Source organism: Protobothrops mucrosquamatus, unplaced genomic scaffold (genome assembly GCF_001527695.2).
Source record: "Protobothrops mucrosquamatus isolate PMUCROS unplaced genomic scaffold, P.Mucros_1.0 scaffold74, whole genome shotgun sequence".
NCBI lineage: Eukaryota > Metazoa > Chordata > Lepidosauria > Squamata > Viperidae > Protobothrops > Protobothrops mucrosquamatus.
In genome coordinates, this window is record NW_015386451.1 from 374,851 (window position 1) to 399,846 (window position 24,996).

General features: G+C 40.7%; 1 protein-coding gene across 1 annotated transcript in view; it reads left to right on the forward strand.

The window, feature by feature from the left end:
- CNOT1 (CCR4-NOT transcription complex subunit 1) overlaps positions 1 to 24,533 on the forward strand; it is a 71,337-nt gene extending 46,804 nt beyond the window's left edge. The window contains exons 34-49 of the mRNA XM_015812185.1: positions 1,420 to 1,539; positions 1,928 to 2,119; positions 4,245 to 4,387; positions 5,823 to 5,931; positions 6,022 to 6,191; positions 7,097 to 7,328; positions 10,541 to 10,789; positions 11,059 to 11,222; positions 13,848 to 13,965; positions 17,125 to 17,226; positions 18,213 to 18,386; positions 20,940 to 21,089; positions 21,418 to 21,598; positions 22,877 to 23,009; positions 23,305 to 23,439; positions 23,521 to 24,533. Of these exons, the coding sequence (XP_015667671.1) occupies positions 1,420 to 1,539; positions 1,928 to 2,119; positions 4,245 to 4,387; positions 5,823 to 5,931; positions 6,022 to 6,191; positions 7,097 to 7,328; positions 10,541 to 10,789; positions 11,059 to 11,222; positions 13,848 to 13,965; positions 17,125 to 17,226; positions 18,213 to 18,386; positions 20,940 to 21,089; positions 21,418 to 21,598; positions 22,877 to 23,009; positions 23,305 to 23,439; positions 23,521 to 23,599 (2,451 nt within the window). The 3' untranslated portion in view covers positions 23,600 to 24,533. The remainder of the gene's footprint in view (positions 1 to 1,419; positions 1,540 to 1,927; positions 2,120 to 4,244; positions 4,388 to 5,822; positions 5,932 to 6,021; positions 6,192 to 7,096; positions 7,329 to 10,540; positions 10,790 to 11,058; positions 11,223 to 13,847; positions 13,966 to 17,124; positions 17,227 to 18,212; positions 18,387 to 20,939; positions 21,090 to 21,417; positions 21,599 to 22,876; positions 23,010 to 23,304; positions 23,440 to 23,520) is intronic.
- Positions 24,534 to 24,996: the final 463 nt, after the last annotated feature.

Here is a 24,996-nt window from a genome sequence, read left to right on the forward strand (position 1 = left end):
GTGAGCAAAAATGCTGCCATCCCCAAGCTAACAGGAGACTAGGAAGCTAAGGATAAATTGCTCCTCAAGTGGCTAGGCCACTTTAAGCCAGGGTAGCCCAGGATAATCAAGTCTTGTCTTCTCTTTCCTTGTACTTTGAATTCTGATCCCATTGTATATTTTCCACATTAGGTTAAGGCTACTCTTAGTGGATGCATAGATATCCAAATATAAAGTAGTACAATGTTCTCTTTGGGAATTGTGGTATATTGACCACGTCAGACATTTTTTCTGAACTTCTCAGGGGATCCAGTTTCAAATGGTGTTCAGCCCTCTTTTGTCAAAGCTCAATTTTACCATAATACATTAATACCAGGAGACATCAGTAGAGGATCTCAGTTGATTGTCACCTGTAGGAGACAACAGAAAGGTGTTTGTAGAATCCCAGTTTGCCTTCAAATCTAGATCCCTATTTAATGCAAGACTCTGTGTGAAAGAATCCCTGACAGAATGTTGTCTAGATTCTCTCTGAATACTATATACATATATACATTCAGTTTACTGTATACTATAAAATCAATCTCCAATGCAACCTTCCTGATGAATTATCTCAAACAAGCAGCAGGGTCACACCTACCGTGTTTCCCCGAAAATAAGACCCAACCATAAAATAAGCCCTAGCATTATTTTTCACGATGCTCGTGATATAAGCCCTCATCTGTAGTCACATCCCTGATTGTTTGAAGACCCCATAGTGGAGAGTTAATGGAGTGTTGGCTTCCTCTTACGAGATGCCCAAGCTTTTTTGTGCGTTCTTTTGCAATGTTGTATGTAGGGTCCCTGGCAGAGATCCGATTGGACAGAGGGGTATGCCAGGTTTGTGTATTTTGGGGCATCTGCAGAAGTGTGGGAGGATAGGGTCTGCTGCTTCTTATCTGCCACTGTTCTTCTTTGGTAATTTGGCCTTCCTTAGTGAGGTCCCTGAGGGTTCTCTCTGGTTGTCTAGAATACAGATATTCTCCTTCATTGGTACTCTTTGGAATAATTTTGTGTTTAACAGTTTGCGGAAAGCCAACCAGGTGGAATCCCTTTCTTGCCTGCTCTTCTTCTGCTAGTTGCCTAAGAACTGGAAATTTGTTTTGTCATCAGGCACATTGAACTTGGTGAATGATGTCTACTGTGTGCATGTAATACAGAGCTAGATTTCTAGCAATAATAGGAACTGCAGGCTTGCCATTGATGCAGAAAGATCTGCTCTTAAATTTTAGCTAAATACCTTTACCCAGTAGATACTGCAAAAACTGTAGTCTTTCTTCCTGAATTAGTTGCAAGCAAGAGTAATTGAGGAATCCACTCTCAAATATAGTAATTTGACTGAATATTGATGTGAATACAGCTGTGGAAATATTTTACTGACACTCATTTTTTGTTTTTTTTAAGGTTGGTGGTGTGGACCCAAAGCAGCTAGCTGTATATGAAGAATTTGCACGGAATGTTCCTGGTTTCCTGCCAACAAATGATTCAAGCCAACCAACAGGAATCCTGGCCCAGCCTATGAAGGTAGCTGTCCACTTTAGTCAGAAAAGGCCACTTAGGGTTTTATCCAGTGGCTTTTGAAGAACACTTCTGATGAGTAGCGCTATTCTTCAAAAGTGACATAATACTGTAGAGGAAAATTTTAAAATCTACTACGATCTATCAAAGGCTTAATGTTTATCCATTTCATAGAATCACTGAATGTAAAAGTTGGAAGGGGCTGTGGAGATCAGCATGAATAGTCCAGTATAAGCTCTTGGCTTAGGTGACTATTATTCCAGCAGTGTCTATTTGAACAACAGTGGTAATGCTCCTGATGAAAACTAATCCAAAGGCATTTTTTAAAAAGCAAGTATTTAAAATGATGGTTCCTCGGTGATCTGACCACAATCTTTGCTTCATCCCAATACAGCAAGCCTGGGCAACTGATGACGTGGCGCAGATCTATGATAAATGCATGGCAGAGCTGGAGCAGCACCTGCAGTCTGTTCCCCACACTCTGGCCATGAATCCCCAGACACAAGCACTGCGGAGCCTTTTGGAGGCTGTCGTTGTGGCCCGTAATTCTCGAGATGCTATTGCAGCCCTTGGATTGCTACAGAAGGTTTGTGCGTAAACTCTGGGCTAAACCTGGTCACTTTTTTGTGGAGAGAATAGTTGCTGGGTGGGATTTGGAGCGCGAGCACCTTTTTAAAAAAATGATAAGGATATGTCCCTACAAAGTCCCTATTTGAAGAATCAGGGCAGACTAGGCTTCCTACCTGTACTGCAGTCTTAAGAAGAACCCTCAGTGGAGGATTTCCTAGCAAGAAACTAGCTGTTTCCTTCTGCCTTAGGCTCTGCTTGGTCGAATTTCCATGGGGGCTATAGGATAAACTGGCTACCCTGACGATATGAGCAGAGAGGATGGTCTTAATAGGGGATCTGGGAATTATTGGGGTGGCTCCCCTATTATTAACATTTCCTCACTTTTCTTCCTTATTAGCGATGTCTTTTATAGGTTTTTTTTGTAATAGTAATGATTAGTGTTTTACTATTTATTAATTTAAATATTTTAAGCCTTGTTATACAACACCCAGAGTTTGTGAAATGGGTGACTATGTAAGAGATAGAGACAGACAGACAGACAGACACTTCATTGGTGGACTTTTCTTCCAACGTTTCCAGTGAGTTTCGGATAGCTTGTCACCAGTCAGACTGAACTGCAGTGTCTCCAGTTCTTGACCCTTTGATGAAAGGTCTCTCTCTTCAGACCAGCCCTAGATAACAACAGGCAAAAATACAAAGCCCAGCAATATAAAATGTAATAAACCTTGTGCTAAAACTTAATTTAAAACTTCTAAAACTTAAAGACTATGTAACTATACAATTTTGCACATGAAAAAATATTTTAAATTCCCTTTTTAAAACAGTGAAATCCATTCTTTAGATATAAGAAAATGTACTGATGAAAGAATATAGGAGAAACAAGGGCAAACAACAATTACAAAGTTCTATATGAAATCATTAATCAGCCTAACTGAACAATTCATTTATTACATTTTACTTGTTTACATAAAACCTTAGGTTCTGGCACATCGTCGTCTTCTGTTGCTAGTAATATTACCTTGTCTGGCATCTCACTTAAGCATTACCCTCAAGTGAAGAGAATTCAAACCCAGCCTCTTTGGTGAAGCCAGTTGCTTTGCTCATTAAAGACAAATGTGTTCCATTTCTGAAATTATCTATCGTCCTCTTATAATTGCTTGATTCCATGGTTAAATAATGAAAATGCTGAACCGAACTATAAAGCACGAGTCCTTGTATCCCTGATCCCAGACAAGTGGCTGTCCAATTAGTTAGGGCCTCCCTCTGTACCTGTACCTCTTCCACCTGTTTTTGATTTGAAAACATTTAGAGATGACCTTATAGGAGATAAGGAGTGCAGAAAAGATTACGGCAGTCCAGAGACTGAAGCAAACATGAGAAACTCAAAATATCCCTGCCTGTAAGAAGAAATGGAGCACAACCTGGAGAGGCTTTCAAGATAAATAGCATTCCTGGAATCCCCACAATGTCTGTTTTTTCACATGCCTTCCACAAGGGCTGACATCTTATTCTCAAGGAAACCAATCCATATTTTCTTTCCTGTGATAGTTCTTAAAGCATTAAAAGACCCTTTTGTCACTCCTTCCCCTTCTGTTCTTTGGCCTAAATGTACCCAGTTAATTGTCCTTCATAGGATTGAGTTTTCAAGCTTTCATCTTAGTCTTCCCTATACAGGTAGTCCTCGACTTATGACCACAATTGAATCCAAAACTTTTGCTGCTAAGCAAGACAGTTAAGCAAGTTTTGCCCCATTTTACAAGCTTTCTTGCCACAGTTGTTAAATTAGTAACATAGTTTTTAAGTGAATCTAGTTTCCCCATTGACTTTGCTTGTCAGAAGGTCACAAAAGGTGATCATATGACCCCAGAATGCTGTAACCGTCATAAATATGAGTCAGTTGCCAGTGTGAAAATCAGTCATAAGTCAGTTTTTTCAATGCCATTGTAACTTTGAACAGTCACTGAATGAATGGTTGTAAGTCGAAGACTATTTATACAAGTTTTGTGGGGCTTGTGCATTATTAAAGAAGTTAGTTGTTAACTATTCCTTTATATTCTGAAAGATATAAAGTCCAATCTGAAGAGAGAACTAGGTTTTTTCTGCCAGAAAATTCATTAAGAAATACTTTCTTCTTCTGACAGGCCGTTGAAGGACTATTAGACGCCACCAGTGGTGCAGATGCGGACCTACTCCTCCGGTACCGTGAATGCCATTTGCTTGTATTGAAAGCCCTGCAAGATGGCCGCGCCTATGGCTCTCCCTGGTGCAACAAGCAGATAACAAGGTCGGTCATGATGAGATGAGGGTGGGGAGCTTTGAAAGATCATCACATGGCTTACATCATAGTCGTTTTCTCAGAAACAAAGCAAATGTAGAAGAAAAAGAAAAGTATCAAGATTGGGATTCATGCACCTTCAAAAGAATTAATCTCTATAAAATAAATGCATGAAGCTGAAAAAGCTTTTTGTTTTGAATATGGGATGAAACAGTCTGGTCAGAAGGTCCTTCTGTGTTGAATTTAGTGAAAAAAAAACATGGAGCAAAGGTGTCGTAGGTTCTCTAGAATAAATCTTCAGAATGTTTGAAGCCCCTATTCCTTCATCGTTGACCCAAAGCAAACTTAGTTTTTTTGAAGTTTTTTTAAAATTCCTATGGGAAACAATAACAATTTAAGCAAAACGAGCACCACATTCAAATACAGGCTTCTGTGGCTATTGGTCTGGTAAAGATTCTTTGTGATGACATTAAAAAAAGTACTTTTTTATTATAAATCTGGCTTATCTCTAATATTTCTCATCAAATAATCCAAGCAGAATTTGCATAAGTATCAACTACTTCCAAAGGAAAGCTCTGAGTAGCTACAGAAAACATGCTGTTACATTTCAAAACTATTAAAAACAATTCTGTTTTTCTGCTGAACAAAATGTATTCAAAACTGCCTTGTCTTCCCCCCCCCCCCCAAGTTTTTTGTATTTTGTTCTGAGGCTGGCAGAAAGCTTTCTGAATGTGGGTGTTTCCTTCCAAGCTTAGACCAATCAAAATAGCTATTTTGGGCTTTTGCACAGACCATTCCAGGACTTGGATTGAATCCCTGTATTTGTCCAGTACCTCCTACAAAGTATTCACGTAATGGCTGAATGTATAAATGGTGTCCTGCTGCATGTGACTCCACCATTCAGGCTTAATGTTGTTCTTAGTTCCGTATAAACTTATATTGTGCACTTAGTGTTGGTGTGGGAGTACTGTTCTAATCTCCTTAAATAAAAGAAATAATGCCTCTGATATGATTAATATATTCTGAGATGACTATTGAAACAGGTTATATCTGAGAAATAGGGAGTTATATCACATCACAAAAATGACAGAAATCAAACCTAGTTGCTTATAGTATCTTTCTGTTTTTAACTTCCTCTGAATCCTTCCTGTGGAGCCACAACAAATGAAATTATTGAAATTTATTGCTATGTGGCAGGTAAAGCTTGTGGTGGTTTCATTATTTTCCGTGGATGGTTTTGTTTTGGTTGTTTTCTGTCCTTTGCGGACAGCTTAGCTAGAACTGATTTGCTACTACTTCCTGCTGACCTGCTTGCCGCAGGCCAAGACATGACCTGTGTCTGCTTAAACTGAAGAGACGTGTCAAGGAAAGTTTAATCAATCTTTGCCTGCTGGGAGTTAGAAGAAAACTAAATTAACATGAGAAAGTGATAATACTTTTCCAGATGCCTGATTGAGTGTCGAGATGAATATAAATACAATGTAGAAGCAGTGGAGCTCCTGATTCGTAACCATCTAGTTAACATGCAACAGTACGACCTTCACCTGGCTCAGGTGAGTTGTTGACATTGACTTTCATGAAGACAACATAGATGCTCTGGGATGGAAATGACTCACTTTTTTTGGCATCTATGCTCCTTACAGTCCATGGAGAATGGCTTGAACTACATGGCAGTGGCGTTTGCAATGCAGCTGGTGAAGATCCTGCTGGTGGATGAGAGAAGCGTGGCTCACATGACAGAAGCAGATTTGTTCCATACCATTGAAACTCTGATGAGGATAAATGCTCACTCCAGAGGAAATGCTCCAGAAGGGTAATGCTCAGATGCCAATGGGGGTTGCCAGAGGGGCCTGATGGCTGTTTTCATTCCCACCCCACGTTCTTCCTGGGTCAGGAGTGGCAAAGAATGCTATCCTATCCAGCCTGGAATCCGTTCAGGCTCACTGTGTTGTACACAATACAGGTAGTCATCAACTTAGAATATTCACTTAGTGACCATTTGAAGTTACAACGGCACTGAAAAGAGATGACTTATGGCTGTTTTTCACACTAATGACCATTGCAGCATCCCTGTAGTCACGTGATCAAAATTTAGATGCCAGACAACTGGTTCATATTTATGACAGTTGCATCAACCCAGGGTCCTGTGATCACCTTTTGCGATCTTCTGACAAGCAAAATCAATGGGGAAGCCAGATTCACTAAACAACCACAGTAACTCACTTAACAACTATGGCAAGAAAGATCATAAAATGGGGCAAAATTCACGTAACTCTCTTAGCAACAAATTTTGGGCTCAATGGTCATAATTCAAGGACTACCTGTTATTATCATTCCTGCATTTCACTTAGTTAATTTGTCAATTTCCTTTTGAAGAAAAAAATAGGATAATACAGATAGTCGAGTTACAACAATTCACTTAGCAGTGGTTGAAAGTTGACATCACTCCCAAAAGTACTTACGACACAGTCCTGAAGTTACAAATGTTGCAGCACCACGGCAGTTGTTCAGCCTTACGACTGACCACAAGATACTGCAATATTACTCTGCCTATCTTCTCTCCCCCCCCCCCCCGGCTAGGCTAGCCCACTGGCTCCTTCCCATCCCGTCACCGATTGCTCACTTACCTTTTGAAGATCTGCAGAGTGTTAAAATAATACATGCTATGGATGGGCTTTAGCTGTACAGAAGCCAACCATACCAATTTGATACTTACAGGTTGCCACAGTTGATGGAAGTGGTACGATCCAACTATGAAGCCATGATTGATCGTGCTCATGGTGGACCCAACTTTATGATGCATTCTGGGATCTCTCAAGCTTCAGAATACGATGATCCTCCAGGCCTGAGGGAGAAGGCAGAGTATCTCTTGAGGGAATGGGTGAATCTTTACCATTCTGCAGCCGCTGGTCGGGACAGCACCAAAGCCTTTTCTGCATTTGTTGGACAGGTAGAACTTGGGGAAAGAGAGGTGCTTTTTTTCAACAAAACTATGACATAATGATTATTGAACTTAAAAAGAGTTGTGTAGTATTAATTCTGTTGCATCAGTGTACTGAAATCCATATTAAGTAGTTTGAATGAAAATTACCTACTTTCAGCATTAAACTATAAGCTTAAATTGGATGCAGAGCAAAAATAAACAGTATGAAATAGCAAAAAGTTAAGTCATGTAAAATTATAAATAGCTGAAACATTTTATGGGTTGCTAGTAAAGACAAGCAGAAAGCAAAGGAGGACAAAGTCAGCAAAGTCTGCTGAGCTAATAAGGTTTTGGCTGGTCCTGATAAAAGTTTGCTACCAACCGTAACTGAACAGGTGTTATGGTGGCCACTTTGGGAATGCCTTGCAGATCCTTCCTCCCTCGAACATAATGTTCTGAGCTTGTCTCCGAGGGGAAAGTGACCCATCAGATGCCTGGGCCTGAGTCGAGTAGAGCTTTAGCTTGGCAGTATGTAAAGCAGCTCTAGCACATCTGGGAGCTCCTTTGAACACCCTTGTGTAGACTGCAGCATTGGGGTGGCTGGGTACTGTACTGCAGAATATTTACGGGAAAATAGATGGGACCATAGCAAAAATTGTTAAATTAAAATTAAATAATTTCATTAAATTAATCAATACAGTTAACTTGTCTGTTGTCCACCATGTATTTAATCCTTTTCCCATTCTGGCACATTAGAGTTGTATATGCAGCTGACCTTGCAACCCCACCCCCCCTTAGTGGCTTCAGCAACCAAACGACAGTCAACCGTACTATGGAAAAGTGTTAAATAAAATAATAATTGTCAATATGGACAGACTTAACCATAGTTTCAAGTGAGAAACTGTGACCATCCTAGCCAAGTCCAAAAATGCCAGGGAATTTCTATAAGCCTGGCACTCTGACAAATCAACCACCTATAGACACCTAAACATAAACAGTATCTATAGACTATGCAAAAGAGACAATAAACAAGCCAAAAAGGAAACAAAAAGACCGAAATACCTCCCCATGGGTAATCAGCACCCAGATCAGCATAGAGTAACTCCAAGATTAACATCAGAGCAACAATCAAGAAAACAATACCCCAATCCAAACAAGCCAACTGTAAACAGCCCAACCAAAGAACCTCTTAGACCAGCCCCCACCAACACTGATAGGGCGAGATGCTAGAACAGCGGTTCCCAACCTTTTCTATACCCCGCACCCCTAGAACGCTTCTGATATATTCTCACACCCCTTACAAAAGTTTGAAATAACGGCAATGAATTATGCACATACATTATAATTTTTGAAAACCCAAGTTTTCGCACCCGCTGGAATATCGTCTCGCACCCCCTGGTTGGGAACCCCTGCACTAGAACATCAACTGAGAGCAAACCCCCTCTTTATTAGCACTGGTGATATGACTAAGTTTGGGCAATGAAACTTCTGCAAGAAAACAACCAAGCTCAGAGAGCACCAATGACCCCCAATAGTAATTGTCTAATTCACAGTATTGTTGGATTGAACAAATTATTACTTAGACATGTTTGCAGAGAGACCCTCCCTTGCCTGAATACATTTAATATCCACTGCTTCAGAGGGCTCTTAAATCCACCTTTGTCATTTCACGCTCATCTGTTAGCGGTTGGCTCAGAGCCCTTTTCTGGAGAGAGGTACTTGCTTGGAATAGAGATATGGAATAAACCGAACATTTAACTTAAAAGTTGTCAGGGAGCTAAACTTCAGGAATATAAGCTAAGAAATGTAAAGCAAAAACCCTCTCTCAACTTTCTATACTGACTGACTGACACCATTTGGGGTTTTTTTTTTAACTTGCTCCAGTACAGATTGTTTTTTATGACATGTTTATATGAAATTCACACTGAATCCTCCAAAAATAAGATTTCATTTTGAAAGATCTTCAAAAAATAACATTGTGAGAGAAATATTCATTAGTAGCGTCAGACAGTAAAAGACTAGTGAATGATTTGTTAATAGATTTAATGGCTTCTTTTAGTAGAGCTCATGAAGTCTCTGGGTTTCACCTGCTGGCATTGATAAGTATCATCTCTTGCTAGCATTCTCTGATGGTGATCTTTTGTGTGATACGCTGCAACAAAATTAAGTTCTATACTTAACTGGTCTGAAAATATATTTGAATATGATTGTTTATTACTGAGTCCATGGCAACAGTGTTAGTGAAGCTATCTTTCTGCTCTTTTAACAATGTACATATATATCCCATGTGTGCTTTGAGGAAGATGACTTATAGTATGCATCAATTTAAGAATGAAATTATATGTATTTCTGTTGTTTTAGTTTTGTAAGTCCAGAATATTTAGAATTCATAGCCAGCCACAGAATTTTAATTTCCTTCCCTCATTTATGTTTAAATGGTACAGTTATATATAAATAATATATTTGCATTCAGTTTGCAATGTCTGTCATAGTTTAGCATTAAATGTACGTTGAAAACTTTTTATGGAGTCAGACTCATTAGAATAAACAAATTTAGCATTCCTTCTGAATAAGTTGACATTGAAATACTGTCATTGTCAATAAGTAGTATGTACGTTTGTATGCTTCATTCTGAGTGAAATATCCGTTTCTTCAGTCTCTTGAGAGCATTCCTTACTATAAGTGGTGCCTCACTCTAGAGCACATAAAAAGTGCTCAGATTGCTTGTCAGTCTTCCTTGCTTTTCAGAGACATGGAATGGTCCTCAGGACTGACCATAAAGACTGTCTTCTTCTTCCTATTGTTATTAATGCACTGTGGCAGAGTCCGCTTTTCAGCAAAGCCATCTCCCTTTGGGCCAGTCCAGGGCATCTTCAGGGGTGACACCCACGTATTTCATGTCCTCCTTGATGCGATCCATCCACCATTTCTTGGATCTGACTGACCATAAGGACTGTACCTTTCCTTTATCATATCTCACGAGGGTGTGGCATTAGGGATCTCTACCTGCAGGGCAAACTGGCCCTCTGGCCTCCCAACTAGCACGCAGCTCTACAGTGCTTGCCTGGTTCTCCATGACTGACATTGATGATGCACATCTATTGAGTGAAATGCTGAGATTTTATCCATGGTTAGCCCATCACACCCTCTGCTTTCCAACATGTTCTGTAGAACATCAGTACTTCTTTGTATCAAAGATAAGTTTTGTTAAATGTGAATTCATTGCCATCCCCAAACAGATGCATCAACAAGGGATTCTGAAAACTGATGACTTGATCACAAGATTCTTCCGTCTTTGCACTGAAATGTGTGTTGAAATCAGCTATCGTGCTCAAGCTGAGCAGCAACACAACCCTGCTGCAAACCCCACTATGATCCGTGCCAAGTGCTATCACAACTTGGATGCCTTTGTGCGCCTTATTGCACTGTTGGTGAAGCACTCTGGAGAGGCTACCAACACAGTCACAAAAATCAACCTGCTTAATAAGGTTAGTGATGTCTTTATTTTCCCCAGATGGATGAATTTGTGCTCTCTTTTAAATAAGGGAGAAATAAAGGAATAGATAAGTGCTTAGTCACTTTGCCTTAGATATCTACAACATAAAATATTACCTCAAGTAAAATATTTTTAACATTTAAAAATAAAATATTCCATAAACTGTTAGTTATAAGGGCTTTCTCTAATCTTTACCTTTGCAGTGTGCTTTCAAAGTGATTTTAGCACATGCTGAGCCAATTCATTCCTTTGCATTTGCAGGTTCTTGGGATAGTGGTGGGAGTCCTTTTGCAGGATCATGATGTTCGTCAGAGTGAATTTCAGCAACTTCCCTACCACCGCATTTTCATCATGTTACTGTTAGAATTAAATGCTCCTGAACATGTCCTGGAAACTATCAACTTTCAGACCCTGACAGCTTTCTGGTAGGTGTAGCAGAGCCCCTGAAAACAGACAGCAATATGTCAGACTTGCAGGGCCTGTCTCATGGATGTCAGTCTCTCTTTCATAAGCAGCAGAGATGGTGGCCAGAGGTCATCAAATGCTCCTCGTGTGCTTATTCTCCCTCAGCAAGTAAGAATTTATTACTCAAGCCAGCCTCTATTAACCAAATAGAAACCAAATGGAAAGGTATGAGCATTTGTGGAAATTTCCTTAGAAAAGCATTTGGGGACAGCACCATTTTCTCAAAGCTTGACTCACCTTGAGGTATCCATTTTGGTTGCCAGGACATTGCGAAAGGAGAGCTTTACGTGGAGACTCCTCAAGTGGCTTTCTGGATAGACTCCAGCATTTCTCCTCCCTACGTTTGGTCCCCAGTCAACTGTTTCTACCCCTCAAGACTACATTACTCAATAGCCATGAGAGACAGGCAGCTTTATTTGTAGTGAAACACACTAGCAGACACAATACTGTTTGGTATTGTGTCTGCTAGTGTGTTTCACTACAAATAAAGCTGCCTGTCTCTCATGGCTATTGAGTAATGTAGTCTTGAGGGGTAGAAACAGTTGACTGGGGACCAAACGTAGGGAGGAGAAATGCTGGAGTCTATTGAGGACCTATCTGCAGCCTGAAAGACTTGCGCTTAGGGAAATAAATGTGTTTGTCCTTGTTTACTGTCTGAACCAGATTCCTCTTTCATATTTTGGAATGTGGAACACCTAAACATCTGAACTTGATGGAAGGTGCTACAGTCTTACTGGGCATCATATTTTCAGGATAAAGCATTTTTTTTTAATGAATCAGGCTCACAGTAGGATTTCTAGTGCAATGCGATTATGTATGGCTCCCATCCTTCCTCAGCCCTTTGCATTTGGCCAGTAATGATTCAGAGTACCAGGCCCCAATCAGAGTGGCCCAAGCAGAACACACTGACTCTGAACCCTTTCAGCCCCTTTGCAACATCCACTGTCTGAGGCCACGTGGACTTCTTGAACGTCTCATCTGTCTTTTCTCAAGCCAGCACTGAGTGGAGCTGTTGATATTCTCCAGCACCTATATTGATATTCTTCAAGATCTCTGCAATCTTGGAATCTCCGCTTGCAGAGACAGACACAGAGCCAGTGCCTTGGGGCCTTTTGACTGCTGTTAGACAGTACCCTCAATCAGAAATAGTTTTAAATTAAAGCCCATTATTTTTAAAGGCCAAAAGATAGCATATGTGTGCAAATGTGTATATACAGGTAGAATGCATGTGCTTCCCTGAAGAATTTCTCCTTTGAGGAATTGTTCTGAGTTGGAGCCCTTGCTTTCTTCGGGGAAGGGGTTGATCTGGGAAAATTGATTGCCCAGATCAAGGCATGAGCCTTCCTCCTGCAATGAGCCCATCTCCATTAACTGACGGAAAGATGGGGTTGTTACCCAGAGGGCAGTAGGGAAGCTTCTTCCTTGGCCAGCAAAAGCAGCTGGTCCCTGGAGCCCTACCCTTTCACCAGCCAGAAAGGAGGAGTGGCTTTAAAAAAACTTCAGTAACCCCTGTGGAAGCTTTGGGGAAAATGCCATGGTGGACAACATGAGAAAGAGAGGCATCATGACTAAGCTGGGAAGGAAACTGACCACCCCTTTGCAGCCCCATCAGATTTCTCAGGCCAGTTCTCCATTGAAATCAAGACACTTCTTCAGATAGATGGAAGCCATGTTTTACCTCAGAAGAGTATGGCGCCCCTTTGGCACACAGGATAAATAGGAGTATATGAAAAGCAAGCCTGGTTTGTATATTAGATATGGTTTTGTGGATCTAGCAATTAAATTGCAGTTCCAATACAGGTAGTCCTCAGTTTACAAACCACAATTGGGATCAGATTTTTGTTGCTAAATAAGTCATTGTTAAACGACTCATGCCTGATTTCACAACCTTTTTTGCCACGGTTGCTGAGCGAATCATTCAGTTGTTAAGTGAATCTCATCATTAACTGAAGCCAACTAACCCCATTGACTTTGCTTGTTGGAAACCAGTTGGGTCGGTCGCAACTGGCAATCACACAAACCTGGGATGCTGCAGCCACTGTAAATGCCAGTTGCCAAATGCCTGAATTTTGATGATTTCACCGTGGAGATGCAGTCATAAGGTCCTTTGTAACTTTGAGCAGTCACTAAACGAATGGTTGTAAATCGAGGACTACATTTATTTGCACTTTTATTACGAGATTGCCTCTTAAATAAGAGATAGATTTAATTGCTTTTGAGACAACTTCATTTCTTAGAGAATGACTTAGTATGCTTTTGAAGAAAATAATTGTATCCATTTTTATAATCTATATGTTGGAATTTGATAATACTGAGATAATTTGAATGATAAGATCTTCGAGAGAAGGGAATAACTGTTTAAAAATACTTTTTTCCATAGACCATGAAAATTGGTTTCTGAAATTTCAGGTTTTTTCTTTTCAACTAATGATATTTATATTTCCACTATATGGCTCCTTTTTTGTTTTTAGAAAAAGCTATTTATGTCACAGTTTTCATTTGTTACTGTTGATGATGTTCTCAGATTATAATGCAGTTTCTTAACTTTGGTTAATATCCCACTGACCACTGTATTTTTATTTTAGCAATACATTTCACATCCTGCGACCTACAAAAGCTCCAGGTTTTGTTTATGCTTGGTTAGAACTGATCTCCCATCGGATATTTATTGCAAGGATGCTGGCACATACACCACAGCAGAAGGTGTGTCTGTAGTTTATCTTCTCTTACTTATGAAGTTTCCGCAGAGTATCAAAATGTGTCTTGGTTGTAGATTTGGGTTATGTGGCTGTATGACATTTAATATAATGTACTTCTTATCTTTCCATAAGGCAGGGATCTCCAACCTTGGGAAGTTTAAGATTTCTGGACTTCAATTCCTAGAATTCCTTCAACTCTGGGAGTTGAAGTTCACAAGTCTTAAAGTTCTCAAGGTTAAGGAAATGGCTAAGAAGTTAAGTCTGTCATTTTAAGATATCAAAACTCAATTCTGCTTCATGGATACAAGTTAATCACAAATAATTTTGGTCGCATTTTCATTCTCTACGTTTGGTACGTACAGAGCCTATTCATAGAAATTACCCATTTGTATGGGAAGAAGGCCTTCTCCACAGAGCTGCCAGGTTGAGACTGGATCCAGCTCATCCCCCCAGTAGCAAGTCTTTATCTGTTCAGTGGACTAGGAATGTTCTTTTTCTCTGTGACTTGTTTTGAATAATCATTATAAGAAAGAAGAAAATAGCAAGGAGTCCCTTGCAGGAAATAACAAATTCTGTGACCAGTGCTCTTCAGGCTTTGACCTTGAAGTCCCACGACACAAGTCCTGGCCTTTGTCCTATAAAAACCAAACGTACAAGTACAGATTAGGCGAAACTTGGCTCAAAAACAGTAACTGGGAGAGGGACCTTGGAGTCCTAGTCAATGATCACTTGTGAGGCAGGAGCCAAAAAACCCAATACAATCCTTGGTTGTATAAACCAATTGATTGATTGAAGGAAGGAAGGACTATATGCCATAAAGATAGATGCATGAGGGATACCTGTAAACTTATATTTATTTATTAAATTTATACACCGTCCATCTCAGCTAAAGGCAACTCTAGGTGGCTTACAACCAAGTAAAATCAATAAAATAAAACATTAAAATAATAACTATTAACATTAAAATTGACTTAAAATTAACGAAGATGGCAAAGGGCTCCCAAGAACTGACCACACAGCTTAATTTTGTGCCAGCTGTAGCTTCCGAGTACTCTTCGAGGGTAGTCCCATGTAGAGTGTGTTGCAGTCGTTCAGACGCGAGATGACCTGAGTAACTGAGCACAGGGATTCCCAATCCAGGAAAGGATATAAGTTGCACAAAGGCTTTCCTAGCCACTACTGCCACCTGCTCTTCGAATCATTGCCAGGTTTTTGCTAAGCAACAGTGACACAATTACTTGACACGGCTGTGGGGGGGAAAGGTTTGAAGGCCATAGAATCCATTTTTGTCTATTGACCTCCACATCACACTGTCAGTTTCAAGTTCTTAGAAAAGTTCTGAGATTTTCCATGTTCTTTCTCAGCACCATTCAAGTGCAACACTGATAGTGGTCAAAAACCTTTGTCCCATATAAGACAAAGGATAAAAACTGCATGTTAACCTCCCCCAACCAGATGCTGGGAATCAGACCATCTTCCCATGCCATTCATCTCTTTCTTCCTGGCACCTTTCAAGGTCAATATCATCAGAATCTTCTCTCGAGCCTCCTTAATTTGAGACCTTTAGGCCCCAGATTGGTGTTCTTCAGTTAGACATGGGCCACAGCCTCTCTTTGGTCTACTTTGCTTTGAAAGCTGCTGTGGTTCTATCCTAAGTTTGGTTTATACTGACACCTGATATTAAAGTGGGAATTAGCAAAGGATCAAGAAGCTTGCTATATACTGAGCAGATTTTTATTTAGCAAAGTTTCTTGGTTTATTATCCAATATAGGGCAATCTGACTCATTCCAAGCTCATCCTCTGGAGCACTTATCCAGTTATCAGACACTCACCCTCATTGGAGAAAGTATTTCAGAAAACAAATACCAAATTGTCCAGTTTTTCTACATAGAGATGAAATGTTTCTCAAAGGAGGAATCAAGTACATGATACTTTTATCACCATGAGAAATGGTGCTAAAGATCATAACCTTAAGCCATGCTTTGCTAACCTGTGTGGCTTTGGTCTACTAAAGATGCCCAGGAGTTTTTCTGTGATAACAATAATGGCTTGTTGTGAAGACCAATGATGCCTTGGATAAAGTTCAAAAATTACAGACTGTGATCTATAAATTAAGTCTTCAGTACTTTTCCATCCCCACGTATGGCCTTGAAGTCATGCAGGCTATGCATGCTGTTAGTATCTCCGAGTTCATTGGTGTCATCTAGCCCAGCACAACACAAACTGGGTGTGGTTCAGCTTTGGGGCAACAGCCCCACTTCTGCTGTTTGGTGATTGGTTGATCACCAAAACCTCGGTGAAGAACAGGTCACTGGAATATAATGAAGGATTTCGAATGTCAGCCACCCCTTCATTTAATCTGCTCTATCCTGTTTTGTGTCGCCATTTTCTCTTGTAATTAAAGCAGTTGTTTGCATCAGCCTCGAGATTAGCATGGCCCACGCCTTGCATGCATGAGGGTTTCTGTCAGAAGTCTCCAGAAGGTTTGGAATGGGATCTGTGTAAGGGGTGGGGGGAGAGACAAAATGTATAAATGATCCTCAAAGAACCCAGTGGCAGGAAAATAGCCACTTTTTGTTGGTGATTACATTCATTATTATATGTTTCTTTTGAGGGAATAAAAAAACAATAGGAAATGTAATTGAGAGCTACCCTTTAATTTTCAGTCAGTTTACTCTAGCCCTAAATTTCAATACAACCATCGAGGCTGTAGACTGGTATGCTTTTCTGTAGCTCTTTGGCCAAGTTTAATAAAAAATCTTTTTAATTTTATATTATTGTACTTCTGTTGTTTATTGTTTTATTGCTTTGGTATTGTTGTGTTTACTTTTTGTATCTTTTTTCTATTTTCTTCTTGTAAGCCGCCCGGAGTAGCACCATGACAAGATGGGCAGCGTATAAATTTAACATTTATTAAATAAATAAATATAAATAAATCCAAGCAAGCCAATTCATTGTTCCACTTCCATCCAATAAGGTGCCAAACTCTGGGGAAGCTCTTCATGTATGCTTTTAGATTGGTTTCTGGGAGCTTGAAGATTTTTAGAATCGTCCTGATAATGCTGCTGAGTACAGGTTGTTAATCACTGGAGTCAGATGGGAAGTTTTGGAAACATACTAGCAAAAATGGCAATGCTCTCATTCCTTACTTTCTCTTTCTAGGGTTGGCCCATGTATGCACAGCTCTTGATTGACCTGTTCAAATATTTGGCTCCTTTCCTGAGAAATGTGGAACTTGCCAAGCCTATGCAAATTTTGTACAAGGTAAATTAGGAGACAATTTGAGGAGGGGAAGAAGGGAAATTGGAATAGACCAGGAGAAAGTTGAATGGCCAGTGCATTCCTGTGACAAACTGAAGGAGTTAACAGAATGCTTTTCCTTACAGTTTCCCATGCAAAAATTGCTGTAATACTGTTTACTGTTGTTTAAAATACATATGCTCTTAAATCTAGCTGAAACTAAGGAGTTTTAATGCACATATGATCTGAGTGCTCATTAATGCCACTTCTAACAAAATTAGTTGATTACAATAGATTCATTTTAGTGCTGTTTGTAGGCTTTTTCCAGCATGACTGACTATAACTCATTGGCAGAGTCCATAGCTTTTACATTTGACTTTCAGTTTGCAAAAATTATGAACAACTCACTCCTACCGGGCTGACTTTCCTCGTTTATCAGCCAGGAAGCCCCCACCGGCCCTTGTGCAACCTCTGCCCAGCCACTTTATTAACATCAATTCCCAATGGGGAGCCAGACGGGTATAGGGAGACATATAGATGACCCCACAGAAAAGGGACCAGGCTTTGAACTACCATGTCAGCCATGGACATTCCTGCATAGGATTCGCACCTCGCATGGCGTCTGCCGGGGCTCCCTGCATAAACGGGGCCCTGCAACCTCCCCTCAGGGTGACTGCAGGGCTCCCACCTCAAACTCTGTAGATCACATCGTGACTGGCTGATAGCTGAGGGCATCTAGCCGGCCCTGTGTCTGATTTCATTCATACAAACAATGCAGCCCTTCAGTGGTTAGATGCCCCAGACATTGGTATTTGAACAGATATATTTTTAACATTTCTATTTTATTGCGGTATGAAATGTTAATATATATTTCTAGTCCATGTATGACATGACATGCGCTAAATAAATAACTGCAGTTCTGCTGTCACAAGTGCCTATACGCTGTCTGTCTCTCACACTTTCTCTTGTAATAGATTGATAATTTCTCCTCTTAATATTCCTGTCCATAGGGAACACTGCGTGTGTTACTGGTATTATTACATGATTTCCCAGAATTCCTTTGTGATTACCACTATGGATTTTGTGATGTGATTCCTCCAAACTGTATTCAGCTAAGGAATCTGATTTTGAGTGCCTTTCCACGTAATATGAGGCTTCCTGACCCCTTCACTCCCAACCTTAAGGTAAGATACTTGGTACTTTTATTTTTTTTAAAGTATTTTTTGTTAGGATTTTATTGTTTTAATGCTGGAAGCCATCCAGAGTTGTTCGTTACAAGATGGGCAGCAAATAAATTCAATAAATAAATAAACTGCAAGTTCTGTAGCATTGAAAGATTTAAGAGAGAGATAAGATAACCTTTATTGTCATTTTTTGCTGTGGGCACACATTAAAAATGAAATTCTGTTGCCTGCTCTCAAAAGTGTACACATACATAACACACATATAAATATGCTATATATATGTATATACCTACATCCTTACATATAAATACATATAAATATTAAATCACTGTCCATCTTGAATACATAGTGAAAAGAGGAAGCTTGAGAGTTCACAAAGTTAGTGCTGTATGGAACAAAACTGTGACTGAATCTGGATGTTCTGCTTTGGATACCACAAAGCCCCCTCCCAGAAAAGACTGTGTGTTGCAGCTAGTTCTCATTTAGCAACTGACTTGTTTAGCAACCCTTCACAGTTAAGACAGTGATGAAAAAAATAACTCTTTGACAGATTCTCACATTTACAACTTCGACAGGCCTATAAAGCAAAAAAAAAAGCTGTAGTAAAATCATAAGAACAGTTGCAGATTCACTTAGCGATTAATTTGTTTAATGATCAAGTTGCTGATTCCAGTTGTAGTCACCAAATAGAATAACATGATAGGAAGGGACCTTGGAGGACTTTGAGTCCAGCCCCCTCCAAGCAAGTGGCTCTATAACATTCTTAGACAAATGGCTGTTTAATCTCTTCTTCAAAAACCGCCAGTGTTGGAGGGCCCACAGCTTCTGCAGGGAAGCCATTCCACTGATTAATTGTTCTAACTTTCCAGAAATGTCTCCTTAGTTCTAGGTTGGATCTTTCTTTAATGATCTTCCACCCTTTACAATCTACTTTTGGAGAATAGGTTGATTTCCTGGTCTTTGTGACAGCAGTATTCTAAGTGTGGTCTTACCAGTATAATCTAAAGCAGTACTGTCAACTTCACATGATCTTGATACTGTCCCTCTGTTGATGCAGCCTAGACTACCTGTAATGCATCTTCCATTTCAGGTTACTTAATTTTAGCAAATTGGTGTTATCTTGAATCATCATTGGGTAGCAGTTCCCACTAACGCTTTCTTCTGAGACTATACTAATTTTTCAGCTAAAACCTAAACTTAAAAGTTTCCTAAGAAGTCAACCATCTAATTTCTTTTACTATATCTTTGTCTTTTGTCCCTCCTGCCATCCAGAACTGTGATTTTGGGCTCTCAGTTTGCAGTCGGGTGCCCCTTGAGTGTGGCAGATCTCAATTCCACCTTACTTTTTTGTTAGTTTGTTATATTTATTTCAAAAGCATGCTGCAAGGAAAGCACCAAATGTCCTAATTTGTTCAGTTCGACAATTGCCTCTTTGCCCCACCTAACACGATGGCTGCACCAGGAAGAGTGCTTGGAACTGAGTGAAGTGACAGGGAGAGCAGTTGGGGGAAGGACCAAGGAGCTCTGGTGCATTCCTGGTTTTGCCTGAGTGCTTGTGGGAGCATTACTTGCACTGAGGTAGTTTCAGAGGACATAAAGAAGCCAATCCCCCATAAAAGCCGTGGTGGCCCATTAGTTAGAATGCAGCATTGCAGTCTGACGGTGCCCACAACCAGGAATCGTTCCTGACATGGCTGAAAGTTGACTCAGCCTTCCATCCTTCTGAGATCGGTACAATGAGGACCCAGATTGTTGGGGGCAATACCAACATTGTACATTGTAAATAACCCGGAGAGTGCTAAAAAGCACTATGGGGCTGTACCTAAGTCTAATTACTGTTGCTATTGCTATAAGTAAGCAGAACAGAGCTCTGGAGAGAAGACAGCTTTTTTGTTTCCACGGGAGGAGCCGAGAGATGCAGGGAACTACTCTTGTGCCCTGCAGGAAGCACCCTCTATTTTCTTCCCTGAAGACAAGAACTATGCATGCAGCAAGAGGAGCCTCAGACTAGATTGCTGGGTCTCACCGCTGAGGGTGTCTTGGCATCCCCAGGTGAAGCGCAGTTGTTACAAGCCTTGAGTTCTGAGGAGCTCAGGGGGTTCGCACAGGGAAGGCTTTTGCCCTGAAGAGCAGGAAGCAATGGTGGTGGGTATCTGAGATGCTCAAAGGACCGAAGCAGCCATCTTGCCATTTGGATAACTTCATCAAGAAAATCTTGCTTTTGTCCTGGTAGCTGCATTGGAGATGTGATGAAAAGATTCCTATGGCTCTTTAAGCTTTTTCACAAATATAGGAGTAAACTATAAATGAAAATATTGCCAAAGGAAAAGTTGACATCTCTTGCAGCTTGTGTATATATCTTATATCAGGTACAGGTAGTCCTTGACTTATAACCACAATGGAGCCCAAAATTTCCATTGCTAAGTAACATAGTTGTTAAGTGAATCTGGCTTCCCCATTGATTTTGCCAATAAAGTTAGTTTGTGCTACTTAGAAACATGCTAATTGCAATCTTTTAGACAGTGCTAAGATTGTTGGGTACGTTCTTGACAGGTGGACATGCTGAGTGAGATCAATATTGCTCCACGGATCCTCACCAATTTTACTGGTGTGATGCCACCTCAGTTCAAGAAGGATTTGGATTCCTATCTCAAAACTCGTTCTCCGGTCACGTTCCTCTCCGACCTGCGCAGCAACTTGCAGGTGAGACCTTTGTTCAAGATCACATTTGTGGTGAGAGTGGCCCTGGACATTTGCTCCCAGGACACAGATAGGTGTTTTATTAAGCTGGTCTAATCACTGGGCCAGTCCATCATGCTTCAGCCCACCTCCCCTGGACATTTTTAAAAGCTAGGTTTTACTGCATTACATGTTTAATATGTCTCAGAGTATCTTTGCTTTTAAAATCTTGCATATTTAAATTGTAGAGTTGTTGCTTGGTGAGTGGTAGGAAAAGCTTTCTCCCAGGACTTTATCAAAGTTCACTCTTCCTTAAAAGTCTACTCTCCTCCCTTTGCCTTTGTTCCAACAGGTATCAAATGAGCCTGGCAATCGTTATAATATTCAGCTGATCAATGCCCTGGTGCTTTATGTCGGTACACAAGCGATTGCACACATTCATAACAAGGGCAGCACGCCATCCATGAGCACCATCACTCATTCAGCCCACATGGACATCTTCCAGAACCTTGCTGTCGATCTGGACACAGAAGGTAACCCAGAAGCAGGAAGGGGTTGAGGAACAAAACTGCAAATATGATTTCACGGGTCTTGGGACCATCCTTTACTTTCCACACTAAACCTTCAGGAATGGTTTATATTTAACTGCAACTACTTTACAACTAGAGTAAATGACAACTATTTAATTATACTGACCACATTGTTCTTATTCTGTTTGGGACTCCTGTGAACCCTCATGCGCGAGGTCATGGCATAATGCAATCCGTATCTCTCTCGTTTGAGAGGTTAAGAAAGGAGGGCTGGAAATTGCATTCTAAAGAAAGAGAATATTGACAGATTAGGCTGCATTTGGCAGCTTTTTCAGGATATTTTGAAGGTGTGGGTTTGCATTGACTGCCAGGGGTAATTCCAAATAGTGGGATCACTACAGACCCACATCCTCCTTCCTCTTGTAACGTGAAAGGAGATTAAGTCTTCTGGAGCAACCACAGCCTCAAGCATTGCTCCCTTAGAGTACATCTGAACTGCCAACTTAGGTAGAAGTGGAACCCCTGAAGAAAGGCTGCCAGCTTAGCTTCTTCAGGGACCTAGCAGGGTATCATGGTCATTGGTACTAAAAGCCGTTGAGAAGTCTATATGGACAAAGAGGGGCACCATGACTACCCCATGACAGTTTGAATCCTGATTGATAGGAATCCAAATAGTGTCAGGGCCCACTTCAAAACCTCATCCCAAGAAAGCAGGACTCTTGGAACAGTTTCTTTCCAAAAGGAACTTTTATTAGGAGAAGCTGATAGCAGGCATGAGAGGCAGGATCTGAGGTTTTCCCGCTCAGATCAATAGATGAAAAAGAGTCCCAAGCAAAACCCCACCCCATAGTTCATCCGGTCAGTTCTAATGGGCCAATCCCCAGGTGTTAAGTCCGCTGTGGGAAAGGAGCTGATAACGGGATCCTTTCCCATGCTTGTGAAGATGTTGGGTCTTCGCACCTTCCCTTCCTGAAGAAGCTCCCTTTGGCAGCCGACCTCTTTCTGGAGAATTTGTTGGCTATCCTTGCTCCCTGCTGAGATGGGCAAAAACAGGGCCTCTTTGGACTACCTGTGGCACAGCTGGACACCTTGTCTTACAATCCCACACAAAATGTTTGTCGATGGCGGGAAGAATGGGTGGCTCATTTGAGTTGTGTAGACAAATAGACAATTTTCTGAGCTCTTCCCAGCTTGCACAAAATTTAGGGCACCACATTTTGTGCACTGTTAGATGAATGCAACCTGTCTTTTCTGTCTTTCTCCCTTGGTGCTATGTTCCAGGTCGGTACCTCTTCCTGAATGCGATTGCCAATCAGTTAAGGTATCCCAACAGCCACACGCACTACTTCAGCTGCACCATGCTTTACTTGTTTGCAGAAGCCAATACAGAAGCTATTCAAGAGCAGATCACCAGGTACTGTTGAGAATGAGCAGAAGATGTGAGACTCGACAGAAAAGCAGGGTTTTACTCCTCTGTAGGGCCAAAAGTTGCAAAAAAAAAAAATTCTCCTTAACCAGAAAGCCAGATTATGCCTGTTAAGTTTTAAGGGGAGAGCAAGCTCCAGATCTAAAATTAAGATGTTGATAACCTCCAATGTCTCTGCAGCTATTTCCATGAGCTGTTGCTGTTTACCCAAAAAGACTTTGTAATTGTTTCTGCTTTTTGTCTTTTTTTTCATAATTTCATCTTGGTGTTGTTTTTTTTACAGGGTCTTGTTAGAACGACTGATTGTAAATAGGCCTCATCCCTGGGGTCTCTTAATCACCTTCATTGAATTGATTAAAAATCCAGCATTTAAATTCTGGAACCATGAGTTTGTTCACTGTGCTCCAGAAATTGAAAAGTGAGTAAATCTGAAGCAGCATGACTGTATTGGGAGATTAATCTATTTGTCTTGAAATTAAGTCCTTCCTCTGTGTCCTAGACTGTTCCAGTCAGTCGCACAGTGTTGTATGGGGCAGAAGCAGGCACAGCAAGTAATGGAAGGAACTGGAGCCAGCTAGAAGAAATGAACTTTGTGGGGACGATGCCAGCCTGGAGCTCTCTATCAAGCTGACAGAAGAAAATGGGTGGGTCTGCCTAGCCATGGGGCTGCCTTCCCTCCCCCCCTCCTGGGCTTAAACCACAGGTCTTTTGGCCAGAAATCTACGTGGGCATGTTACAAAGTTGAAAACAAGTTTCTCACTCTTGGCCAAAATTCAGAAGATGCTGTGAATATAATTTTGAACTATTGTAAATACACAGAACAGAAATATTTGTTGGAACTTTGGATTTGTGCATATTGTGTTTCAAGAGAGGCACATAATATGTGCCTGACCAGCGTATAATACAGTGGTGGCTGCTGATGCCAAGCACTTGTCTGGGGCAGATCTGCTCATCTGACATTCCCGGACTCCCAAAGAGTACGGAAAAGCCAGTTTAAATATTATGTAACTTATTTTTCTTGGGGTGGGACTTCTAAATCACAAAATTCTCCAAAAACAAAGGATGCTCAAGATCCTACAGAACATTAAGGGGAAGGTGGGGGAGTTGGGACCCAGGATGTTGCTTTTCCTGCATCAGATGCTGCCACCCGAGGCTGGCCAGTGGAGTCTGGTGCTCCTTGGCAGAGAGAAACCTCCAACCCCCCTTTGGAAGAGGGCTGATCCTTTTAGCAAGAGAAACAACCTGGCCTATAGATTTTCTTTCTTTATGCTTGTAAATTTGGGAGGGGGGAGGATGTGAATCTGTTAACTGCTCCCCTGTGGCCACAAAGTTTGAGTTTGTAAAAAGAACAAAAAGGACCAATACAGCCCATTTTGTAAGGATTTTGAATGTTTTGTAAATGTATTGGTCCATGTGTTGTATTTTGTAGCCTTTCTAGTTCTCTTGGGCTTTAGTTCTCCCACTTCTTGTATGTATGCCTTCTGTAGTTAAACATTAAAGTCATGACAAGCAGCAAATGCCTCTTGTTCTCTCAACACCTTCCACATTACAGCTCATCAGAAAAGCAAAACATTTTCATTTTATTTTTAAACTAACAGGAAAATAAACACAATGTTAAAAGGGCTTTTATTACATGAAGTCAATATTGAGATACCACTCAAGGTTATTTGTTCAAGGTTCGCAATATAGTACTTATGAAATGGGGGAATGAGGCGAGATGACAGAACATAGAATCTTACAGCAGGAAAGGACCAGCCAGAAGTCTTTAGTCCAAACCCACCAGTAAACGAAAGGCCCATTTGAATGGGGGCCTCCCATGTCTCAGGCAACTGTGATGCATCAGAAACTTTGGGTTTTCAAATTAACGCAGAAAGTTGCTGCCTCTCAGATTAAGGGAAAAGAGCACCCCTATGCCAAAACTTGCTTGATTTCTGATGTGAAAAGTATATGCATACTTGGCAGCACATTTTAGTGC